We start from the raw sequence: 26,691 nt of genomic DNA, 5'->3' as shown, positions 1-26,691 counted from the left end.
CAGGATCAAACTTCCATCGTATGGTTAGGTAGTTCCTTTTTTCCATCACTGAATTGTTAGTGCCAGGGGTGACCGACCGAAAGTGAGAAAAGAGAATAGAATTGCTGAGATTTCTAAGAGGAAGCAAAGGAATTGGGAGTCGGAAATGGAGATATGGGAATGGAGAAAATGGTCTCCAATTTCTAATGAGATTTATGGAAACAAGAGAGAGGAACTCGATCCAGATTGACTACCTCTTTTTTTATCTAGAGTTGCTGCGCATTTTTCCTCTTCTTGCAGATCGTAAAGTTGGTTTTCTAGATTTGCAAAACCTTGCTCGAAGTTGCTCTCAAATTCATTCAGATGCTGTCGAAATACTTTGTGCATTTTATTGTGGTTGTCCCGAAAATAATTCAAATGTTGCAGAACATCAAAACGTTGAAGATTTTGTTCTAGTAACTCTTTGATATTGAGTAAGGATGAGATACACGGATTGATGAAACCAATGTCAAGGAAAGATTAGTTCTGGATATCACTTGTAACACATCTGATAGTAGGTGTTTGGATGATTAGAAAATGTAAGAGAAAATTCAAGGAAATTAATCACATTCGAGGTTAACCTAGGCTCCAAGAGGAAAAGAGAGAGAAAATAGAATAGAAATATTTTGCTTTGGATGATTCTTCAGAGCCAAGTTTCTCATTAAATATAATCCACGTATTGGGCCTGGCTAAAGTAAACACAAGACAATAGGACTAAAATCCGCATGCAACCAGTTAATGCTATAGGCCCAAGCCCACTACCTGTTACAAAAAATCCTACGGCTCGTAAAATAATCTAAAGCCAAGACACGGGTTGAAAGAAGTAGAGTAAAAGGTAGGGGTGCCCATGGGCTTGAACTGAGTCCAAGTTAGTCAGGCTTGCTACAGAATGAAAATAATAAAACAGGTTTATAATTCGATTTCTAGATGGACCCCACTTGAAGCTAACATTCCAGACTTGGTTAGAATATGGACAAAAAATGAATTATTAGATTCGATAACAGGTTTCACTGGACGTACTCGTTATCTCGGTTTCCGTGGTTGTTAGTAGCCCACGCAATTTGCAACAAAAAAACACGAGCATCATCTGTCGGCGTTCTGTACCTAATCAATTAAAGAGCTTGGTCTTCAAGACTGCAACATAAAAAAAACCAGGCTCCGTCAAATATATGTACACACATATATTATAAATATATAATATGAAAAGTTTCGGACTTTATTCTTATTGACTTGTTTAATAATTAGCACAACATGGGCAGCGGCTCGGAAGCATCAATGGCGTACAAGCTGGATGAGGAGATCATGAATCAAGTTGCTGCTATCCGTGTTACCGGTGATGGAAATTTTATTGACGCCGAGTCCCTTTCCGTCGTGGTTGAAGACATCCTCAAGCACACCGCCCATATTGTTGGTAGTTTTCTGCCGGTACACTACCCTCCTGCTTATTCGATCCATGAATCTGGCTACTATGTTTGATTCATTTGGATCTGATCGCTTAGATTTCTTGGAACTTATCAATAAGCCAGAGCTGTAGGTGAGTACATTCTGTCTTACTTACGGCTAGCTTACTGCGCGCAGGGTACCCAAGCACCTGTGATAAACGTTGATGACATTACCCCAAGTGCCAATTTCAGTTCCCCCTTCTGCATACTCAAGCAGATTTCCTGCAAGGTCAGCATTTGGCTTTTCTTTTAAAGTCGCAATTTCTATCTTAAGGCTTTGTATCATTGTAGACAGCCAAAATTAACCAATGGTGCATGGTTGATTCATATATGGAACCCACCAGATATATATAATATATATAATATTATTACTTTATCATGTTAATTAATTAGTTCTTATTTGAATTTTTTTTTTTTTTTAATCTGCGGAAACTTTTCTGGTGCGAGGACAGTCATGATCTGATAGTGACTGATTATTTTACCATACTGTTCATACTAATAGTGAATGATTAAAACGATCTCTAATCATACAAACATATTACAGTAGCTATTTAATTAATCTTACTAATGTTTTAAATTACCTTTGTAATTATCATAACTTTAAACTTTATTAATTAATTCCATCTCCTTTTTTGTTTTCTCTAAGTTGGTGATTATATATAGCCTCTATGAATGTAATGGGCGAGTACTGCTTAATTTCTATCATTCATAAAAATAAATAAGACCCACTCTCGCACTTTTCTTAACTTTCTGATCAGTAATCATTTTAATAAAAGAGAAGAGTTTGGCTTATATCCTGTTACAAATTCATTAGATATATCCGGTTTGAAATATAACTTAATTACAGATGTTATACAAATTTCTTAATTTATTAAATGACCTGGACTTAAATCTTCTTGGATCGGAAGTTATTGTTATTTAATATCTTACCTTAAAAATGAAATTATTTGTGGAAAATGCTTGTATGCACACTAAATGTGCACCCCAAATATACATATCAGTGTATTTTAATTTTTTTAATAATTAAAAAAGTGGCTACTATTATTTTTTAAATATTTAAAAATGTTTAAAAAACATTTAAAATAAAAAAAATGCAATTACACTGATGTGCAAATTTGGGTGCACATTTAGTGTGCAACCTAGCATTGTCTATTACTTATATTTCGCCCGAACTTTTATTTTAAGCCTTTATTTTTTTATCTTACGGTAATTTACTAAAATGGCTTACTAATTAGAAGACTAGCAGAATTTATTCAAATATAATGCCTTGAATGTCATTGATTAAATAGCGAATAAATATGTAATTAATTATAGATGGATTGCAACGCTCCGGGTGAGGTAAATGCACACGAAACGACACTGTCAATACTTCGCATGTTATCAGACTACTCATGGGATGCAAGGGCTGTGATGACACTAGCGGCTTTTGCTTTTGGCTTTGGAGAATTCTGGTTCCTTGTGCAGTTGCAATCCTCTGACCAACTCGCCAAATCAGTGGCATCCCTGAAGCAAATACCAGTCTTAGTAGGGCGCATACAGTTTCAGAAACACCAGCAAGCATTTACTGAACTTATCAATCTGATCAAGGGAACAATGGAAGTGATTAGGAGCATTTTTGAGTTGGAGAAGCTTCCTAACTATGGTAGAGAGAATGTACCAGCATTGTCAAACGCCTTGGACCATATCCCCATTTATGTTTATTGGGTCATCAGAACTGTTGCGGGTTGTTCGACTCAGATGACTCGCATCACTGGTGATGAGTAAGTTCTCATTGTGGATCCGTTGCAATATTCCCTCTTCAAAATCTTAACTCGAAGTTATTTTGTGTAAGAATATGGGCTTTAGAAAAAATGAAATATTCGGACAATTTCTCCACTTGTGCTATTGATCCTTGGGCGGGCAATGCGAACACAGTACTAATCTTCTATCTATGGTTCCAATGTTGTTGGATCTCTCTGAACGGAGAGTGCTGTGCAGTTTTTAACCATTAAGTACAGAATTAGAACTAAAAAAGGTTCATCTGAAGTTATAGTTGTGCCTGATACATAATCCCATATATATCACTATTAAATGACCACGGTTGCCCTGATTTCAGGCAGCAAGCAGTGGACGACCTATCCAGCTTGGCTTACAATCTTGACCACAACCTCAACAATCTTAAGATGCAATTAAATATTTGCAAACAACAAATAGGTTAGAACCTCGCTCTTAAGAAAGCATAAGAAAGCAGTGTCACGAAAAGGGAGTAATTCTGCTGAAATATCTTGTTTAATTAATGCTTGTAGAGGCTACTGAGACTGAGGCTTATCAGATTCTTGAGAATCAATTTCAAACGCACGCCACAATCACGGAGGTGATCAAAGCGCTGTGTTATGGCAAGAGTAATATGCAGCTGCTCATTGATGGTTCTACTGAGGTTTGCTTTGGTAACCCATCCCTTTGTATTGTTCTAACTATTACGAAGACACTGTTATTTCTTATTGCTTTCTTTCTTTAATAGATCATGTCCCTTAGTGTGCCTCATTTACTACTGCTAGTAGGCGAGTGTTTAGAGCCAATGATTTTGGAAATTTGGGAGTATTTTCTGCATAAGACCATTGATTAACTAACAAGCACCAGGCGCCTCCAAGAATAATACTTACTAATTGATCAGATCCTCTACATTTATTAACCAAAATCACAATTACTTTATGAGTTGTGACATTTCATCCAGAAGGAATTAGTCGAATAAAGAACCAATGGTAGCTGCCCTGTATACTAACGCAGAAAATAAAAATACCCTGCATAAGATCAAGTCATGTACATCCAAAGCTAGACATGATATTTCTATTTATAATTAGCTATAGCTTAGCTGATATACAAATCAACCAATCTAAGAGAATAATTAACTTGAAAAAGAGCTCCGTATCTCCTCGGTTAGAACTTGAATCCGGTCATGCTAACGTCAGAATTATATTGCACAAATTACAGGTTAACTTCGATATACTGAAGCATAAGTACGTGCTATTGCTTATTTCGGGCCCAGACGTCTCCGAGAATGATCTTTTGACACTCAAACAGCTCCATCAAGAGATAGGAAATCGAGGTAAGATTGTGTGGATCCCAATTGTGGGCCAGGCGACCATCGACATGGAAAGGAAGTTTAGAAGCCACGGCTCCGAGGTGCCCTTGTATATTGTGCACAAATTTTCACCTATTCCGGGCATCAAGTTCATCAAGGAAGAGTGGCACTTCAGGCACGAGGCACTTGTTGTGGTGATTAACCCAAAAGTGAGGGTAGAACAGTGTATTTTAGTGGAGCAGATAAAGGACATAAACTCCTTCCCTTGCTTCAGGAAGAAAAAGATCGATGTTCTTCTCGACGGCATTTCTAGGTGTGCCTGTCACTGTCTCTGTGTGCACGTACGTACCTAGCTCTCAATGTTGTCAACGCCACTAGCGCAAAGACAAAGATACACGTACGAGGGGAAAATGATGTGGGATAATGTGTGTGGCATTCAAGCACCCCGCAAACGAGATGAGCTAGGCGCTTGACTGTGGAAAGTACTGCATGGACATCGAAATTTGTTTCCCATTTTAATCATACTGGGTTTAATCATTTGTGTGTGTGCGTGTGTGGATATTTGCAATCGATATGTTGTTGACAGATGTCTTTCTATATGCTTCCACCTTGGTCCTTAAGTTCCAACAAGTTGATTTGAGAGCTTAAGCTGTAACATACTTGATTCTTTTTTTCTTTTCTTTGTTTTTTGTTTTTGTTTTGTTTCAATCAAGTATTACATATAGAAGAAAATAGTTGCAGTATGCAGTTGATCTGCTATAATTACATAACGACTAAGGTGTGTCTTTTCCACAACGAAAATCCAAGAGGCAAGGGGGAATAGAAATGAGCGGAATGCTTCCATATATACAATTGGAAGTTGCCCATTGTGCTATAGAATGGGCGCATTGATTTTGATTTCGATGTATTTTCCAAATGCTCCAACTATCAAAGGATTGTAAGAGGATTCTTGTGTCTCTGCCTATAGGTTCTGTTATCTAGTCTGCTGTTTTTTCTGGATCCTCAATTGCATTTATAGCCACTTGTGATTTTCCTAATAAGTTGAGACTTTGCTTCTTTGATACTTGTGTACAAAGCAGTAGCTTCCGTTCTGACTCTTTACGAAGTTGGTTATTACAAAGACCAAAGTGTCATCCTCTATAACAGAACATATAGACACCAAGTGTTTGTGAAAAGGCCTTAATGCAAGCCGTATATAAATTCTGTGATATTGAATGCAATAACCACTGTATAGTAATGAATATTTATAGCCATCTTACATAACAGAATACAAAGTATCGACCACTTATAATACAAAGTATTGACCACTTATCTTTTGACACCTAATAGCCTAGTCACCCTTTTTCATAACAAGAAGATTCGGTGGAAATATTCTCCAAGCTTCTGGAATGTGCTGATTTATTGAGTCTAGAAGCTACTACCTTGATATCCCCCCGCGATTCAAGCGGCACTATTGTGAGAGTAAGGCTTGATCGAAGAAGTGTAAATTGAGCAACACAGAGTAGTTTGGTTAGAATGTCCGCAATTTGATCTTTACTTGAAACAAAGGAAACTTGGAGAGATTTTGCTGCAATTCTTTCACGTACAAAATGGTAATCCAGCTCAACATGCTTTGTCCTGGAGTGCATGACTGAATTGATAGATAGGTATGTAGCACCTATATTATCGCACCAAAGTGTGGGAGGCTCAGGAAGCATAATGCCGAGATCTCTTAAAAGGGACTGCAACCAAAGAACCTCACAGGCAGTGTTAGCAACAGATTTATACTCGGCTCCCGTAGAAGACTGAGCAATGGTGGGTTGTTTCTTTGAACCCCATGAAACTAAGTGATTATCCAAATATATGCAGAAACCTCCCGTAGATCTCCTATCATCAAGGCACCTAGCCCAGTCAGCATCAGTAAAGACAGTCAATTTAGAAGAGAAAGTAGGAGAAAAACATAAACCAAGATGAGGAGTATGATTAAGGTAACGCAAGATACTTTTAACTGCAGTCCAGTGAGGAAGACATGGACAATGCATGTATTGATAGACTCGATTTACAGCAAATGATATATCTGGACGAGTGAAGGCAAGGTACTGAAGACTACCTATAACACTACGATACCACTAAGGGTCCTCAAAGGTACAACCATCTAAGGCTGTAAGCTTCTCTGAACAGGACATAGGTGTGGACACTGACTTAGAGTTATGAATATTGGTTCTTTTTAATAAGTCAGTGATGTATTTAGATTGAGACAGAAAAAGACTAGTAGATGTTCTGTGTACTTGAATGCCAAGAAAATAATGTAAAGACCCAATATCTTTAACAGGAAACTAAGCACTTAGAGCAGCAATAAACTGAAAAATAAGCATTGAATTAGACTCAGTTACAATTATATCATCCACATATATCAAGATATAAATGCAATCAGATGTGGTACGCATGATAAACAGAGAAGAATCTGCACTAGAACACCGAAAACCCAGAGAAAGTAATTTATTACTAAGTTTAGCAAACCAAGCTCTAGGAGTTTGTTTTAAACCATAGATAGATTTCTTTAACTTACAGACATGGAGAGGAAAGTCAGAGTTCACGAAATCGGGCAGTTGTTTCATGCAAACCGCTTCTTCAAGGTCCTCATGGAGGAAGGTATTCTGTATGTCTAGTTGATGAAGAGCCCAGTTCGATGAAATTGCCAAAGAGAGGAGAAATCGAATAGTGGTCGGTTTTACAACCGGCCTAAACGTTTCAGAGTAGTCAATACCTTGCTGCTGATGAAACCCGTGAGCCACAAGCCATGCCTTTCAATGGTTCCATCAGCACAATGTTTAGTCTTTAAGACCCATTTTGAATTGAGGAGATTATAGGAGGATGAAGGGGGTACAAGGTCCCAAGTGTGGTTGAGAAGAACAGCATGTATTTCAGAGGCCATGAAAAAACGCCATTCTTGGTGTTTGGAGGCTTTGGTATAGGAGGAAGGTTCCTCCGGAATAGAAAGACACAAGGATTTGTAAGGCGAAGGGAGAGTAGTATTAGAGGCATGTGGATTGGAGGGAGGCCACGGTATGGTGCCGTTCGTGCACTGTCGCAGACAGATGACATGTGTTTGAGATCACGTGACCATCTGGTGTGTGCGAAGAGTTAATGGGGAGGAACATAGATTACCTGGAGAAGAAGATGCTTCGGGAAGTGTAGATGAAATGATGGTAGAGTTAGGAGGCTCAAGTGCATCTGGTTGTGGATTGGGGATGGCGGCAGAATTAGGGTTCTCGAGAGGCAAGGAAGGAGATGATATGTTTGAGTGACCGGGTTGAGATGACCGAATTGGATTTGATGAATCTGAGTGTATGGAGCTTGTTTATAGGCTATTTGATGGATCTGGTGGGTTAGGACTCATGTATGGGCTTTGAGGAGAGGAATATAAGTCCAAAGTTGAGGCTTGGGTATGAGAATGAGATGTGGGCTTTAAAGAAATGGAAAGGGGTGAATAATTTGGAGGTGAAGGCTAAACCGTAGAGGAGATGGGCTATTGAGTGAAGGGGAATTGAGATTCATCAAAGATGACGTCTTTGGAGATAAAATTGTGACCCGATGAAATGTGATGGCATACATACCCTTTGTGATCTGGGCTATAGCCCATGAATACACATTCCTTTGATCTATAGTCCAATTTGTGATGATTAAAAGGCCTTAAATTGGGCTAGCATGAGCATCCAAATACTCTTAGGAATGTGTAATCAAGAGAATGGCCCATTAAAATTTCATAAGGGGAATGATTTTGAAGAATTGGGGTAGGCAAGCGATTAATTAAGTAAGTGGCAGTTTGAAAAGCTTCGGCCCAATAGATGTGAGGAACTGAGGCTTGAGAAAGAAGAGACAAACCCGTCTCAATAATATGACGGTGACAACGTTCCACACTCCCGTTTTGTTGATGGGAGTATGGATAAGTGAGTTGATGAGAAATGCCAAGGGATTGAAAAATGGGTTGGAGATGTCTAAATTCACCACCTCCATCGGTTTGAACCGAAACAATATTTTTGGAAAATGTATTTCGCACAAATTGAAGAAAAGCAAGAGCAAGAGTGGTGACATTTGATTTTAATTGCATAGGAAATAACCATATGAATTTAGAGTAATCATCTACTATTGAAAGATAATAACGAGATCCTTTTGTAGACAATATTGAAGTTGGACCCCATACATAAAAAAAAAAGTAATTGAAAGGGTGAAGAGGAGCGGGTTGAAGAGGGGGGGGCGGTGAGGTTGAGCATGAGCTTTGGCAGAGGAACAAGCTGGACAATGCTGAATCACCGTAGATGAGTTGAGAGGAAGATTGTACTGTCGAAGGATGAGAAAAGTAGTGCGAGGAGAGGGATGTCCCAACCGAGAGTGCCAGAGTTGAGCGGATGTTCTAAGACCAAGAAAAGCATGAGGAGAGGCTGTAGACGACTTGGAAAGAGACTCTTCATCCATCCGAAGCACATATAACCCATCCTCAATGTGACCCTGAAGAAGAACATTCTGGGTGCATGAATCCTTCACAAAAAACAAAGAAGAGTGAAATTCAAAGAAGACTCTATTATCATGACAGAATTGACGAACGGAAAGTAGGTTGCGAGAAATAGATGGAACATGTAAAAGATTTTTTAAAAGAAATTTACCATTGTTGGAGCTGAATTGTGCCGAGCCAACATTGTGAATTCGAAGAGGGGAGCCATCACTGATGCTCACTTGCTCAAGGCCTTGATAAGTAGTTGCATCCAGGTTGAGGTTCTAAAAATTAGAGGTAAAATGATGAGAAGCAGTTGAGTCAGGAAACCATGTGTTGCTCTGTGGGTCGAAGGGTGTGAATGAGGTATTGTTGGCAGTGAAAGAAGTAGGTGGTGGGGTTTGATATGCTTGATCAAAATGATGGTAGTAAGTGACCGCGGTGTGACCAGCTTTAAGGCACACTAGACACACGGCTTTGGGAGTGAAAAGTGAGTTGGGAAGTCTCGGAGTAGGAAGTAGGCCTCGACCATTGTTTTGACCACGACCATGACTACGGGAAAAATTATTTCGACCCCGATTGGAGTACTATGAGTTCATGGGTTTGGTAGTATAATGGGCAGCAAGTGGAGTACTAGAGAGAAGTGATTGAGTTTGATGGGGGTAGTGAGATTCATGATTTAATAAATAGCTGAAAATCTGATGAGGAGAGAGATCATCTGGCCGAGTGGTGAGAGAGGTCACAAGAGATTCATACTCTGTGCCAAGGCCAGCAAGAAGATAAATAGCTAGCTCCGAGTCATGCAAAGGGTGTCCTGCGGCACTTAAAGTGGAAGATAGAGATCTGGCTTTGTTGTAATAATCAGTCACAGATTCAGGTCCTTTCTTAAGGGTGGCTAATTGAAATTTGGTATGGATGAGATGAGCGAAAGATTTGGCAGCAAAAAGATTGTGCAGAGTCGTCCAAACCTCACATGAGGTAGAACATTCCAGCACTTGAGCCAATACTGAATCAGAGAGAGAGGAGTTTATAGTGGAGATGATTAATTTGTCCTGCAGCCACCATTGAGCATGAGCTGGATTCGGCTTGTCATTGACAGTAGTAGGAGGTTGAGGGAAGGAGCCATCAACATACTGATAGAGTTGATGTCCTTCCAAGAAGGGAACTATTTGTGCTTTCCATAAAAGAAAATTTTCAATAGTAAGTTTAATGTTGATGAAATGGGAAGCAGAATTGAGAAGAGTAGGATTGAGGGGTGTAGAAGCCATGAAAGAAAAAAGAAAAAGAAAAAAAAAACTATAGAGAGAGTTGTAAAAGAAAATCTGGACGTAGGTCCTTCGTGGCTCTATGATACCATAACAGAACACATAGACACCAAGTGTTTGTGAAAAGGCCTTAATGCAAGGCGTATATAAATTCTGTGATACTAAATGTAATAACCACTGTACAATAATGAATATTTATAGCCATCTTACATAATAGAATACAAAGTATTGACCAATTATCTTATGACACCTAATAGCCTAGTCATCCTTTTTCATAACAAGAAGATTTGGTGGAAATATTTTCCAAGCTTCTGGAATGTGCTGATTTATTGAGTGTGGAAGCTACTGCCTTGATACTCTATTTGCATACAGCAGCAATAGTACTTCTTGTAACATAATTATATTACATAAATTTTTAATTTAAGAAAGATTATATTAATAAGTTATATAATTAAATGACTGAATTTAATAAATTAATTTCTCTTGCAAATCAAAACAAGAAAAATAAAGTGAGTCTCCTCTCTGCTTTCCTGTAAAACAAAGGTGGAAGAGAATTCTTGAACCGATTGGAGGGGCAAGTTGTAGAGGGTTCCAGAGAAAGTACGAAGGTTTTAGAAGAGTTATGTGGTAACCTAAAGCTAACAGAGGAGGAGAGAGTGGGAATTGAGTTGACGGGAGATTTTGTGGAGGTGGTGAAGGAGAAGGGAGATAGTATTTTGATTAGGAAGCTGTGTATGGATCGATAGATAGGGAAGGAGATAATTGTGAAGATGATGGGGAAGATTTGGAGATTAGCTCTCCGACAAGTTTTCAAATAGTAGGGAGTAATATCTTCATTATCACTTTCAAGAATCATGTTGATCAGATGCGGGTTCTAGATGGAAAACCATGGCTATTTGATAATCATCTTATCATCCTCCAAGTATTTGATGGCTATTCCTAACCACAGGATTGGAACTTTGAGAAGGAAGTGTTTTGGATCCAAATCCACAATTTACCATTGGCTTACATAACGAGAGAGTATGGAGTTCAAATTGGTAGGTCTTTGGGAGTGGTGATGGAGGTGGAAGTTCTAGATGATAGTGTGGGATGGGGACAGTTCCTGAGAGTGAAAATTGAGATCAATGTGAGGAAGGCAATGGCAAGGGGCAGGACAATTATGGTGGAAGGGCATAATCTATGGGTGAATCTGAAGTATGAGGAGCTCCCTCACATGTGTTTTCAGTGTGGATGGATAATGCATGGTGAAAAGAGCTCCATGGTGGAAGGGAATCAAGGTGAGGTGAAGGAAGGACTGAATTCACAATTTGGGACATTGCTAAAGGGCTGAGAATGTAATAAGAAGGAGAACTTATGTCTCGAGGCCTAGGGGAGGGAGAGAGAAGGAAAATGAGTTTTATGAGAGAAAGGAGGAGGAAGAAGGAAGCAGTATGGTTGAGGAGGCACGGGAAGAAAGAGGGAGTGGAGCAGTAAAAGAAGATGGTAAAAGTAAGGAGGTGTGTATGGGGAAGGGTGTTAGAACTATTCCTGATGTGGAGGTTGATGTTGTTGTCATTGAACAAGGAGATGAGGTGGAGTCTAGTGGAGAGGAAAGAGAGAAAGGTTTGATGGTTGTCAATGCAGGAGAGGTGGATGTAGAAGCTAATAAAGATTTGGCAATTGTATTTGAACAAGCAAGCAAGAAGGGGATGGGAGAAGATGCTAGGGAGGGGGGAGGGTGGGGGGGAGGGGACTCTACAGAAATGAAGTTGAATACTTTAAGAAGTGGTAGATGGAAGATAAGAGCAAGAGGGAAATGTGTGATCACTAATACCTATTATGTATTGAATCAAAGAGAAAGAGGTGATAGGGAGTGTGGTGAAGAGGAGGGGGTGAGTGAAGGGAAGAAGAGGCAAAAGGGGTTGGAAGAGAGTGATGAGGTAGAAAATTTTGTTGCTAATATATTGGTGGTGGCAGTTAAGCAGCCCCACCTAGATCAATGAAAACTATTAGTTGGAGCTATTGGGGGCTTGAGAACCCCCGAATAGTTCAGGCTCTTTGCTTGTTAGCAAAGGAAAAGAAACCCGACAAAGTCTTCTTAATGGAGACAAAGCCGAAAATGAAGAAAGTTGAAAGAATAAAGAGAAAACTTGGCATGGAGGGATGTATTGTTGTTGAGCCAAGGGGATGATGGGTGGTCTAATGATGTTATGGAAGAATGAGGGGGAAGTGGAACTCATGAACTATTCACAATGGCATGTTAGTGTGTGGATTAAAAGGAGGGGGGGCAAAATGATGACTGCTTGTTGACTTGCTTCTATGGAAATCTAGAAGCTAGTAAAAGGGCTATATCGTGGGAATTGTTATTGACACTAAAACCACTGGCTGCGGTAGGAAGGTGTGTCATTGGTGATTTCAATGAGCTGGTGTTACAGGATGAGAAGGTTGGTGGAAGAGATAGAAGTGAGGGGCATATGGAGGGTTTTAGAAGCTCACTAGATAGAGCTGGATTGTTAGATCTAGGGTGGACAGGAAGCAAATTCACATGGAATAATGGCCATGAGGATGGTACCTATGTGAAGGAGAGGTTGGATAAAGTAGTAGCAAACCATGTGTGGGCCTCTCAGTTTCGTGAACTAAGGGTGGAAACTCTTCTAATCATAAAACATTGATGCTTATTGTAAGTGAGAATGGAGATAGCTAGCAGAGAAGAAGAAATTTTAAATATGAGATGACTTGGGGAATGGAAGAGGAGTGTGGCAAAATAGTAGAGGCCAAGAAGGAAAAGATTTCTGGTCTTAATGGGACCCAGCTTAAAATGAACTAGTTGCTTGTGGGATGTAGGAGATCTCTAAGCATATGGAGTAGAAACTCTATTCTTAATAAAGGGGGGCAATCAGAGACTTGACAGAAAAATTAAAAGTACTTAAGGAAAAGGAGGGTCCAAAGAGTGTGGGAGAAGTGAAGAATGTTAAGAGGGAATTGAATATTCTGCTTAAGTAGGAGGATTGGAGATGGAAGCAAAGGGAAAAAAAAAAAGCATTGGTTGGCATATGTTGATAAAAACACAAGATTCTATCATGAATGGGCTAACCAAAGAAGACAAAGGAATACCATCAAATCCATCAGGGATTCACAAGGAAGGCTAGTGCAGGGGGAGAGGGGATTGGAAGCTGCTTTTAGTTCTTATTTCAAGGAAGCTTACTTAACTTCAAATCCTACTGCTCAAGAGATAGACAGTTGTGTGCAGTGTGTTGAAGGAAGGGTCACTACAGGTATGAATGAGAAAATACTGTTGTTGAGGTGAGTGAGGCTCTCAGACAAATGTCAGCTTTTAAGTCACCTAGCCTAGATGGATTTGGGGTAGGTTTTTATCAAGGCCATTGGAATGTAGTAGGGGACGACACATGCATAGCTATTTTGAGTGTGCTAAATGGTGGTGAAATGGGTCAGGGATTAAATCACACACTTATTGCACTCATTCCAAAGACAAAAGCTCCTGTTTCAGTCAAGGAATATAGGCCAATAAGCTTGTGTAATATCCTATATAAACTTATCTTGAAGGTTATGACAAATAGGTTGAAGAAAATACTTCTATTTATAATTGCTAACCAGAGTGCTTTATACATGGAAGGCTTATAACTGACAAGATGCTTCATTCCATGAGTACTAAACAAAGGGGGAGAGTGGGGACTGTGGTAGTAAAGCTGGACATGTCAAAGGCTTATAATAGGGTAGAATGGCCTTTCTTGGAAGCTATGTTGAAAAAATTGGGATTTGGTGATAAAACAATACGGCTAATCATGTTTTATATATCCTTTGTTAATTATTCAGTGTTGGTGAATGACAATATTGGAAGAAGAATTCAACCAACAAGGGGAATAAGGCAAGGGGATCCATTATCCCCTTACCTATTTATTATATGTGTTGAAGGGTTGAGTCAATTGTTGCTGACGTCAGAAAGGCAAGGAGATATAAGGGGAATAGAAGTGAGTCGGGGAGGATTAAGGTTCAACCATTTACTTTTTACTGATGATTGTGTGCTTTTTTGCAGAGCTTTAAAGAAAGAATGGAGAGTAGTTTACTCATTGTTGGAAGTGTATGAAAAAGCCTCAGGGCAAACACTCAACAAGGATAAAACCTCTATATTCTTTAGTGCCAATACCCCTACTGATGTGAGAGAGAGAATATTTCATGAGATTAGGGTAGTGGTTTGTGACATTTATGAGAAGTATTTAGGGCTTCTAGTAATAGTTGGTACATCAAGATATAATGCTTTTCGAAGAATTAAGGAGAGAGTTTGGTTGAAGATAGAAAACTAGAAAAATAACTTTTTGTCTAGAGCTGGCAAGGAAGTATTTATTAAAGCTGTGTTCCAAGCAATCCCCACATATATAATGAATGTTTTTCAGTTGCCTAAGAAGCTATGCAAGGAGATTGAGGCACTTATGGCTAGGTTCTTATGGGCCAGTTATAAAAAAGAGAAAGTAATTCATTGGAAGCAGCGAAGGAGTCTCAGGTTAGCAAAGGCTAAAGGGGTTTTGGGGTTCAGAGACTTTGAGTGCTTCAATAGTGCCATGTTGGCAAAGCAAGGATGAAGCCTACTTAAGAAGCCTCATTCATTGGTAGCCAAGGTCTTTAAAGATAAATATTTGAAAAACCTGTAGCTACTGGAGTCACCATTGGGAAATTTACCTTCACTAATCTGGAAAAGCATATGGTCGAATTTAAGAATAGTGAAGGAAGGTATGATATGGAGGATTGGGGATGGGAGAACAACATGTATTTGGGGCTAGAAATGGTTGCCTACTCCCATTACCCATTGTGTTCAGTCACTTGTAAGAATTCTACATAAGGATGCAAAAGTTTGTGAGTTGATTGATGACCAAAAGGGGCAATGGAAGGAAGACGTGGTTGGGACTATTTTCAATGAAGAGGAGGCTAAGGTACTATATGCAATACTAGTTAGTTTGGATGGGGTGGCAGATAAGCTGGTATGGAACAATTCAAAGAATGGTGTCTTCACTGTTAAGAGTGCCTACTACATGGAAAAACAAAAGTGGCAGAGGGGAGAGTGTGGTCCTTCTGAGCAGAATAAAGGGGATGATATGTGGAGAAATATATGGAGGCTTGATATCCCTGTTACTCCTAAACATTTTCTATGGAAAGTTGTGAATAATATTTTGCCTACAAGGTTGTTGTTATACTAGAAAAGAGTGGTGGAATGTTTGAAGTATCCAATATGCCAAACTGATGATGAAACAATTATGCATGCTCTTTGGAGCTGTCCAGCTGCAAGGGATGTGTGGGGAGAAAGAAATAGTCTTGTCCAAAAGTGGCCCGTTTGTGATAGCAACTTTGTACAGTTGTGGAAGAACTTATATACAAATATACAAACTGAATGTATAGGAAGAGTAGTGGCTATAATGAAGTACATATGGTCTAGAAGGAATAATTTTGTTTTTAATAACAAGTTTGAAAGTCCAAGTAGAGTTTTGCAGGCTGTTGTGAATGGATTGGAAGACCTTTATGATGCTATGCAGATAAAAGGAAGAGCAGGTCAACATGAGGAAAAGAGGGGAAGGGGTGGTAGATGGACTAAACCAAAAACTGATATAAAGCAAACTTTGATGGTGTTCTGGATGTGGAACAGCAGAGGATGGGGATGGAAATTGTAATAAGAGATTACAGAGGAGATGTTATTGCTTCCTTATGTGCAGCTAGAAGATATGAGAATATGAGAATTCTCCCTAAATCGCAAAAGCCAATGCCTTATGTAGGATAATGACGGTGTGCTCAAAAATTGGAATCCATAAGGTGATTTGAGGGAGGTGCAAAAGAGGATATAGATGTTGTCAGAATTGAAAGAGAGAATGAATCTGTTAAGGTTTCTGGTAAGGAAGTTCAAGATCATCCTTCATCTGCTGCAGAATTTTTCTGCATAATCTGGTGCTACATCATCGGTTGGATTATCAACTATTGCTCGACCATTGGACTCGTTTGAATTATGATTTTTTGTAAAGATATGGTAGAGGTTAGTGTACATCTATAAACTAAGTTAGCTCTTATTTTTTCTCCACCTTTTGCTCCATTCTATTATACTGTAAATCTATATACTCAATTCAATACATAGTGCATTGGTAAGTTGGCCAAACACATTATAGAAATATTTGGTATCAGACAGGAATAGCTCACGCTACTTTTCTTTCCGCATAATGTCTTCCTCCTTATCTTCAAATGATGTCAATACCAACAACCCTCTCCATCTCTCCCACACCTCACCACTTGCATCCTTCAAACTCGATGGCCCAAATTACTTGGGCTGGTAGTTTCAATTTCTGCCATTCCTTTATAGTAATGAACTTCTGGGGTTCGTGGAAGGCTTTGATCCCATCCCTTAGAAGACTAATCCTAATAACTCTCCCAATCCTTCTTATACAATCTGGTATAAGAAAGATCAAGCTTTGCTTGGAATTATCTCATCTTTAATCAATCTAAACCTCATTGCATCAGTGTATGGTTTAAACACATCTAAACAAGTGTGGACTACTCTTAAAACCAGATTTTCCAGCTAGTCACATTCTCGTATTGCTCATGTGAAACGTCAGTTGTAGACTATCACACAAGGTTCAAGAACCTGTTTTGTATATTTGGAAGGTGTTAAGTCCATTGCAGATCAACTTGTAGTAGCTGGGAAGTCCATTGATGATCAAGATTTAATTTTGTTCATCCTTGGAGGTCTCAACCAGGAGTTCAATCCTTTTATAACTTCTTTTAACTTTGCTTCCATGTATAAAGACTTCACCTTTGAAGATTTCAGTGCTGAATTCCAACACTACTTTTACCTTTGCTGCCAACAAGAAACCGTCTTTTCCACCAAAGAAGAAATTACCTATTTCTGCTGCTCATCCAAGCAACTCTCAACAAGGCCATTCCTCAGGATAGCTTGTTATGCGCCAAAATTCAACTAAGGTCCTTACTGGTACACGCCCTATATACCAAATATGTGATTGGACAGGTCATACTGCTATTGACTGCTATCACTAGTTTGATTTTTCATATCAAGGACGTCATTCTCCCTCTGGACTTGCAGCAATGGTGGCTAAATCAAATGCTTAGTTTGAACACTAAGTATGGTATGCAGACAGTGGAGCTAATGCTCATATAATGTCTGATGATTAGAATCTCTCTCATCAACTGGCTTTCAATGGAGGAGAAACTGTTACTGTAGGAAATGGTACAGGTTTGTTAATTAAAAGCACTAGATCCACCTCCTTACAGATAGCCAACACCAAATTTCGTTTATCAAATATCCTACACTGTCCACATGCCTTTACTAATCTTTTGTCTATTAATAAGTTTTGTTTAGAAAACAATTATTACTTTCTGCTTATTAGATCTGATTTTACTGTGAACGAGAATTAGACAGGTCAAATTCTACTCCATTGACCAGTTGAAAATGGTCTTTATGCCATTGTTGGCGACTTAAATCTCCCTCACAAAATTCATGGTCTAATTGCCACCATTGGAGAGAAGACTTCTGCTGAGCAATGGCATTATCAACTTGGACATCCCTCATAGGTAGTTTTTCAGTCTCTTTTGCGTTCTAATTACATTTCCATTTTACTAGCAGCAAATAAATCAACTTTTTTTTTCTGCTTGTCCTCTTGGCGAAAGCAAGCAAATGCCTTTTCCAGATTCCATTCGACAGTCTACTAATCCTTTGGTTTTAGTACATTCTAACGTTTGGACATCACCTGTAGCATCTATTAGTGGTTGTCATTACTATGTTATGTTTGTAGATGATTTTTTTAAGGTTTTCATGGATTTATTCCTTGCATAATAAATCAGAAGTGTTTGATACTTTTCTTAAATTTGAGGCTCATGCTAAAAATTTATTCTCCTACTCAATCAAACAATTTCAGACCGATAATGGAGGAGAATTTTTATCTAAACAATTTACTAAATTCTTATCAAAATCGGGGATATATTATCAATTAACCTGTTCACATACCTCTCAGCAATATGGAATAGTTGAGAGGAAACATAGTCACATTCAAGAACTTGTCTTAACGCTGTTAGCACAATCACCACTTAAACAAAATTTTTGGATTGATGCTTTCCAAACGGCAGTGTACTTAATCAATAGACTACCTACCAAAGTCCTACAAAGTTCAAGAAGTGCTTTTCCATCTGGTAATTTCAAAAACTTGGTTGATACGGTATTATCTAGTAACTTGTTGACTAACATTTTTAATACAGAGTCCACCACCACCTCTACTCCTTTGTCTACTGAAATTCCTATATCTCCTACACATAGGCCCTCCACCTCAATAGACCACCCTGCCATTGATTCTTCCATACATGAAGCTCCTCATTTAGACCTTCTACCCTGCGATATCCAACAAGCCATCCAAATATACCAACCATCAGAGAGTCTAAATCCTGCTACTATACCTCATATGCTCACACGATAAAAAACTGGTCACTTCAAGCCCAAACAGTTCTCCGACTATAAGGTCTTAGACACCACTTTCCATCCATTAAAATTATTTTATAGTGTTTTTAATGAGCAGGAACATACTTCCTACAGTCAAGCAGTCTCAAATCCAAATTGGAGAGTAGCAATGGGCATAGAATTTGATGCACTAATGGCCAATGGGACCTGGTCTCTCTGTCTTCGCTCGTCACACCATCATATTGTAAGAAATAAATGGGTCTATAAGATCAAGAAAACACTTGATGGCAGAATTGATAGATACAAGGCAAGATTGGTGGCTAAGGGCTTTGATCAACGTAGTGGCATAGACTACCTTGAGACGTTCTCTCCAGTTATCAAGCCTTCCACCATTCGAGTGGTTCTATCCTTGGTTGTCACATTTGATTGGCTTATTAAGCAACTGGATGCCTCTAATGCATTTTTACATGGTTTCTTAGATGAACAGGAATATATGGAGCAACCAGAGAGATTTGTTGATGATTCCAAACCAGATTTTGTTTGCAGGTTTGCAAGGGGTGTTAAGGAAGTTCAAGATCATCCTTCATCTGCTGTAGAATTTTCTGCACAATCTGGTGCTACATCATCAGCTGAAATATCAACTATTGCTCGACTGTTGGACTCATTTGAATTATGAATTTCTATAAAGATATAGTAGACGTTAGTGTATAGCTGTAAGCTAATTTAGCTCCTATTTTTTCTCCGCCTTTTGCTCCATTCTGTTATATTTTAAATCTATATATTCAATACATAGTGCTTTGGTAAACTGGCCAAACACATTACATAAATATTTTCTTTTCTAATTGAATCTTGGAGGGGCTAGCTCATAGAAGACATAAAACATAAGTGGAGTAACAATGGGAGATGCAAAATTGAGTTTGCTCATAGGAAAGGTAATGAGGTGTCTCATCATCTAGCGAGATTGGCATTGTAGATGGATGGGGAACATTGTTGGCTAGAGGAAGTCCTTGATTGTGTTTACCATTCGGTTGTAAAGGATAAACTTTGTATTGATAACAATTGAGAAATGTATTCAATGCAGATTTCAAAAAAAAAAAAAAAAGTTCTCTTGCAAATCAACGTGGTTCCTAAATTATTAGTGTATTGACAAGATTTGAATGTGTCCTTTGAATCAGTTTGCAAGTAAAAGGATCTTAAATTAGCATAATTTTTAACTTTAGTGTATTATCCATCGTTTGTTTATTCTACTAATATAGTAATTAATATTCATTATAGATAATTTGAGAAAGATAAGAGAGGAGATGACCGGCAAATGAAGAATTAGTACTTTGGGATTGAGAGGGTTATATAAAGCACTCTCCTCTTATTCTTATCCTAATGAGATGTTGTAGCATTATCCATCAATTCTTGAATTTGTTGTTTTAAAGAGATGATATGACGGTTGATAGGCACTACTACATTAGTATGATGAAAATGAGATGAAAAATTATATATTACTTGGCATTCTTCTTGATGTCGTTTACTACACCATATATACGTGTATATATATATATGTACATATATTCTTCTTCTTGCATTTGCTCTAATTTATTATTGTTGTATGCTTTCTTATTTAATTTGATAATGCTTAACCGTGGAGAAGGAAAAATGGAAAGAAAAAATGTGGCTGGCTCGCTCGCCAAAAAAAACATCGTGGCTCGCCTACAAACACAAAAAAAGTTTATTAGTGTTTGAACTTTGATTAATGATTGTTGCACAGGTAATACAAGAGGAGAAAACATGGGATAAAGATATATGATACTTCTCTAAATAATTTTGGGATTAGGGGTGTAAGTTAACAGCATGGTCTAGATGGGAAAACCAACATAATCGATAACACTAATGGCCCATCCATTAATTTGCAAAAATTCGTTTTTCCGTCAGGTCTCGGGCTATGATTTTTTTGGACGGGGCTAGATTGACCTAAATACATATAAATATAAATTTAATTATTTTTAAAATTAAATTTTATGTAATAGTTGTATAATTTAATTATGTGATTTTCATATAAACTATTATCATTAACCATATATGTTTAATATAATATTAAATATTAACTAATATGTTATTGACAATTAAAATGTTGGGCTCTTTGTATGTTGAGCCGAAATAAATATTAGAAGGTGATTTTGGGCTTTTTTATATGTTAACCCATTTTGCACAGACTCAGACCGAATTGAGCAGAATGGACCGACCAGATTACCTAACTGATTATACCCCCTTACTTCTTTTCATGCACGGACTCAGAACATAATAGTATCCATCGCTAATGCACTTTGTTCCATCCTCTCTCTTTCATTTTTCAGATGCATGCTCATTACTTCTACCACACTTTATCCTTTCCGGAAAAATGTAGTGTATAAATAACACTTTGAAACCACACTTCTGGTCACGCACTCTTCATATGAACATAACAGTATTCTTCACTCGTATACATTATTCTTACATTCTAAAGTTGATTTAATTCTCTCTCTCTCGATTTTTCATATTCTTTAGTTCTTTACTTCTACTGCACTTTATCCATTCTAGATAAATGTAGTATATAATAAGTACTTTTTGGCACCACACTTCTATTCATGCACTAATCATATGAACATAACAGGATCTGTCACTCATGTACTCTATTCTTACTTTCTAACGTTTATTTAATTCTCTCTCCTTGATTTTTAAGGTGCTTTAGTTCATTACTTCTACCACACTTTATCCTTTTCGGAGAAATGTAATGTATAAATAACTCTTTGAAACCACACTTTTGTTCTCTCACAGTTCATATGAACAGAACAAATATCCGTCACTTGTGTTCTCTATTCTTATTTTCTAAAGTTGATTTAATTCTCTCTTTGATTTTTCAGAGGCTTTAGCTCATTACTTCTATGACACTCTATCCTTTTTGGATAAATATAGTGTATAAATAACTTTTTGAAAGCACAATTCTGTTCTTGCATTTTGCATATGAACATAAGAGGATCCACCACTTGTGTACTCTATTCTTACTTTCTTAACCTGATTTAATTCTCTCTCTTTGATTTTTCAGATGCTTTAATTAATTACTTCTACCACACGTTATCTTTTCTAGAGAAATGTAGTGTAAAAATAACTTTTTGACACCACAGTTCTTTTGCACACTATTCATATAAACATAATAGTATCTATCACTCGTGTACTCTATCTTTACTTTTAAAGTTGATTTAATTCATTCGCTTTGATTTTTTATATGCTTTAGTTCATTACTTCTACCACAATTTATCATTTCCAGAGAAATGTAGTGTATGTATCTTTTCATATTCTTTAGTTCATTACTTCCACTGCACTTTATCCATTATGGACAAATGTAGTATATAAATAAGTATTGTTTGACACCACACTTCTGTTCACGCACTATACTTATGAACATAACAGTATTTGTCACTCATGTACCCGATTCTTACTTTCTAAAGTTGGTTTAATTTTCTCTGCTTGATTATGTATACGCTTTAGTTCATTACTTCTGACACATTGTCCTTTCTAGAGAAATCTTGTGTAGAAATAACTATTTGAAACCACATTTCTATTCACGCACGGTTCATATGAACAGAATCACTCTTGTACTCTATTCTTATGTTCTAAAGTGGATTTAGTTCTCTTTATTTGATTTTTTAGATGCTTTAGTTCATTACTTCTACTACACTTTATTCTTTTCAGTGAGATGTAGTGTACAAGTAATTGTTTGAAACCACACTTTTGTTCACACATTGTTCATATGAACAGTCACTCATGTACACTATTCTTAGTTTCTATAGTGATTTTGTTCTCTCTTTGATTTTTCAAATGTTTTAGTTCATTTTTTCTACCACACTTAACCGTTTCCGGAGAAATTTAGTGTATAAATTAGTCTTTGAAGCCACAAAATGTCACTCATTGCACCATATGTTCTTTGTTCATTACTTCTACCACATTTATACCTTTCACGTTATTTTTTATGATTAAAATGACAATTAAATATATGTTAAGCCAAAATAAACATTAGAAGGTGATTTTGGACTTTTTTGTATGTGGCCCATTTTGCACAGACTCAGACCAAAGAGGACAAAATAGACCAGCCCAATTACCAAACCAATTATATCCTTACTTCTTTTCATGCACTATTGATAAGAACATAATAGTATCCATCACTGATGCACTATGTTCCTACTTTCTAAAATTCATCCAATTCTCTCTCTTTGAGTTTTTAGATGCTTTGGTTCATTACTTCTACCACACTTTATCCATTCCGGAGAAATGTAGTGTATAAATAACTCTTTGAAACCACACTTTCGTTCTCTCACAATTCATATGAACAAAATAAATATCTGTCACTCATGTTCTCTATTCTTACTTTCTAAAGTTGATTTAATTCTCTCCTTGATTTTTCAGAGACTTTAGTTCATTACTTCTACAACACTTTATCCTTTATGGAGAAATATAGTGTATAAATAACTCTTTGAAAGCACAATTCTGTTCTTGCATTTTGCATATGAACATAAGAGGATCCATTGCTTGTGTACGTTATTCTTACTTTCTTAAGTTGATTTAATTCTCTTTCTTTGCTTTTTTAGATGCTTTAGTTAATTACTTCTACCACACTTTATCGTTTCCATAGAAATGTAGTGTATAAATAACTCTTTGACACCACACTTCTGTTCACACACTGTTCATATGAACATAATAGTATATGTCACTCATGTACTCTATCTTTACTTTTAAAGTTGATTTAATTCATTCTCTTTGATTGTTTATATGCTTTAGTTCATTACTTCTACTACACTTGATCATTTCCAGGAAAATATAGTGTATATATAACTCTTTGAAACCACACTTCTGTTCATGCACCTTTCATATAGACATAAGAGGATTCGTCACTCGCGTGTACTCTACTCTTACTTTCTTAAGTTGATTTAATTCTCTCTCTTTGATTTTTTAGATGCTTTAGTTCATTACTTCTACCTCAGTTTATCCTTTCTAAAGAAATGTAATTTATAAACAACTCCTTGACACCACACTTTTGTTCACGCACTCTTCATATGAATAGAACAGTATCCTTCACTCGTATACTTTATTCTTACTTTCTAAAGTTGATTTAATTCTCTCTATTTGATTTTTCATATTCTTTAGTTCATTACTTCTACTGCACTTTATCTATTCTTGAGAAATGCAATTTATAAATAAGTACTCTTTGACCCCACACTTCTATTCATGCACTGTTCATATGAACCTAACAGGATTCATCACTCATGTACTCTATTCTTACTTTTTAAAGTTGATTTAATTCTCTCTCCTTGATTTTTCAGGTGCTTTAGTTCATTATTTCTACCACATTTTATCCTTTCTAGAGAAATGTAATGTATAAATAGTTTTTTGAAACCACACCCTTCTTGTCACGCACTGTTCATATGAACATATATAACAGTATCCGTCACTCATGTATTCTATTTTTACTTTCAAAAGTTGGTTTAATTTTCTCTCCTTGATTTTTCAGATGTTTTAGTTCATTACTTCCGCCACAATTTATCCTTTCCAAAGAAATCTAGTGTAGAAATAACCATTTGAACCACATTTTTGTTCATTCATGGTTCTTATGACCATAACAGTATCCGTCACTCTTGTACCCTATTCTTACATTCTAAAATTGATTTAATTCTCTCTATTTGATTTTTCAGATTATTTAGTTCATTACTTCTATCACACTTTATTCTTTTAGAAGAAATGTAGTGTATAAGTAACTGTTTGAAACCACACTTCTGTTGACGCATTGTTCATAGGAACAATCACTCATGTACTCTATTCTTACTTTCTAAACTGATTTAATTCTCTCTATTTGATTTTTCAAATACTTTAGTTAATTTTTTCTACCACACTATACCGTTTCCGGAGAAATGTAATGTATAAATTAGTCATTGAAACCACAAAATGTCGCTCATTGCACCATACATTCTTCTTTGTTCATTGCTTCGATCTACCACATTTTGTCCTTTCTTATAATGCTTGTTATCTTTTATAATGCTTCACCGAGCGAAAGGGAAAATGAAAGTAAAATATGTTGGCTCGCTCAAAAAGAAGAAAGAAACTCATGTTGATTGGTGGGTTTCTCAAAAACCAAAAAGGAAGTTGTGTTGATCATTAGTGTATCCTCATGTGTCTCACTCTTTTGCGAGTATAACAATGTGATCTTGAAGGTGTCAATTCGTGAGAAATTATTTGGATTCATCATTAATCAGTCAATCTTAACCCAACCCAATTAATAAAACGTGTTAATCAAGTTAGGTCATTAGGAATTGTGACAAGCTACGGATTACCTGTCTTTTTGCCAATTTCCAAATTACAGAAACCTTTTCTAATAGATTTGCCTCAATTATATGATGACATATGATTATTACATATGTTTTCAAGAATCTTTTTCTTTGAAAATCGAACATTTATGACGAGTTATTTATAATGAGAATGACAATTTGTGATGAAAATATACTCATTTTGGTAAGAATTAATTGGCAACAAATATGCTGTTTTCTTATAATGTTTTAACTTTGAATTCGGTCTTGTATGGTTTTTCTTGATGATGGCTTCAATTTGAAGATGGCAACGTTGAGAAGAAATCAAAATCCTCACATAGTTTAAGTTAAAAATATTAACAAATTAAGGATTTGGTTTCTAAAATATATTTTATAATTTAAATTTAGTTCATGAATACAAAGTGCCAATGTATATATATTGCCTTAATTATGATAATTTGTAACTTTGTAATTAATTTGGTTCCTAACTTAGGATATTTGTAACAACTCAAAAGATGCCTAAGCTACATATAGGCTCATATTGCAAAAGGAATGATCAATGCTACAATTGGAACTCACAGGAATCATGATAAAGAAGTTAAAAATTTTTCCTCCCAAATAATATGAAATCCCATTTATCACTTCCTTGCACATAATTACAGATTATATATGAGATATCACAAAGAAAGAATTTTTAAATGAGAGAACTAGGCTTTCTTATAGTACGCAGATGCTAATTTGTGTCCCAAAATGATGTAGGGGGATCTAAGTTAGATGATGTTGAGCTGTTAGATTGCATGTTGATGGCGCTGAATTATCTCAAGACTGCATGTCAGTGCAAGTCAAGCAGAAAATAGTTATTATTTCTTGATTTGGGGTAACTTTGAGCATGTGTCAGCATTTTGACCATAAGTTTAGCTATAGGTATCGGATTGGTACATATGACCTTAATTCAAAAAGCTATTTTCGACATGTGGTCACCTAGCTATACTTTGTGTACATCGTTTTCAAGCCAAAAATTAGCTATTTTCCTCTTCAAATCCCTAATTTTAGATATTTTTTGCCTTTGATGGTAATATTTCGTTTCTAAGAAGTGATTTTGAATCAAATTTTGGCCAAATTTTTGATGGATTACTTCTTTAATTATGTATTTATTTTAGATGTGTTTATTTGAATTTTTCTATTTTTATTAAAATTATGATTTTTTGGATTTACAGCTGTTTTAGCTCGGCTTGTGAGTTTGTTGGACGATTCTTGATTTTTGATAAATTTTCAATTGAGAACAAAGTTATTTTCTGTGTTTTGAGCAAATCTCTTGTCTTCTTTACTTTGATTATTTATTATAACTAATCGTTAGAATTAATCTAAATTCTGACCAGTGTCACAAAACCTAAGCATTAAAAAAAAAAACAAAAACTTAAGTAGTATTGGAGTGATTTCGACGGACTCATGTCTCTACTAATTAATTTTTACATCACTAGGAAGTGTTTTTCTGGAGTACGTACGCGCGTCGTGACCTACCACTTCATGTATCTTGGGCCATCAAAAGTTTTCATTTAAGCATTTATATGCTACTATTTGGATTGGGAGGTGATCTCATTTCATCCCAATTCATCTCATCTTATATTATTCATTATTATAATTTTTTTTTAAATTTTTACATAAAATATAATA

At 36.7% G+C, this 26,691-nt stretch overlaps 1 protein-coding gene across 3 annotated transcripts; it reads left to right on the top strand.

Annotated features, from left to right (window-relative positions):
- The first annotated feature begins 1,150 nt into the window (after positions 1–1,150).
- Positions 1,151–5,176, top strand: LOC122277604 (protein SIEVE ELEMENT OCCLUSION B-like). Of its 3 annotated transcripts, none has more exons than XM_043087692.1 (6): positions 1,151–1,443; positions 1,597–1,689; positions 2,775–3,220; positions 3,556–3,653; positions 3,746–3,886; positions 4,431–4,570. In XM_043087692.1, the coding sequence occupies exons 1-6, from the start codon at positions 1,270–1,272 to the stop codon at positions 4,433–4,435; spliced, it is 957 nt and encodes a 318-aa protein (XP_042943626.1). In that variant the 5' UTR covers positions 1,151–1,269; the 3' UTR covers positions 4,436–4,570. The 3 variants fall into 3 exon arrangements, with proteins under 3 accessions (XP_042943626.1, XP_042943611.1, XP_042943619.1); XM_043087677.1 differs by having other exon boundaries at positions 1,155–1,443; positions 3,746–3,876; positions 4,431–5,176; XM_043087685.1 differs by having other exon boundaries at positions 1,195–1,429; positions 3,746–3,876; positions 4,431–5,176.
- The last annotated feature ends 21,515 nt before the right edge of the window (positions 5,177–26,691 follow it).

The sequence above is a fragment of the Carya illinoinensis genome, chromosome 1, assembly GCF_018687715.1.
Source record: "Carya illinoinensis cultivar Pawnee chromosome 1, C.illinoinensisPawnee_v1, whole genome shotgun sequence".
NCBI classification, from domain to species: Eukaryota; Viridiplantae; Streptophyta; class Magnoliopsida; order Fagales; family Juglandaceae; genus Carya; species Carya illinoinensis.
This window is presented reverse-complemented; position numbering and strand designations above follow the sequence as displayed.

Excerpts from the sequence above, each read along its gene's own strand:
- LOC122277604 (XM_043087677.1), top strand. The coding sequence starts at position 1,270 with ATGGGCAGCGGCTCGGAAGCATCAATGGCGTACAAGCTGGATGAGGAG. Across the intron at positions 3,221-3,555 it reads ACTCGCATCACTGGTGATGA|GCAGCAAGCAGTGGACGACC; the intron begins GTAAGTTCTCAT and ends CCCTGATTTCAG. Across the intron at positions 3,877-4,430 it reads TCATTGATGGTTCTACTGAG|GTTAACTTCGATATACTGAA; the intron begins GTTTGCTTTGGT and ends CACAAATTACAG.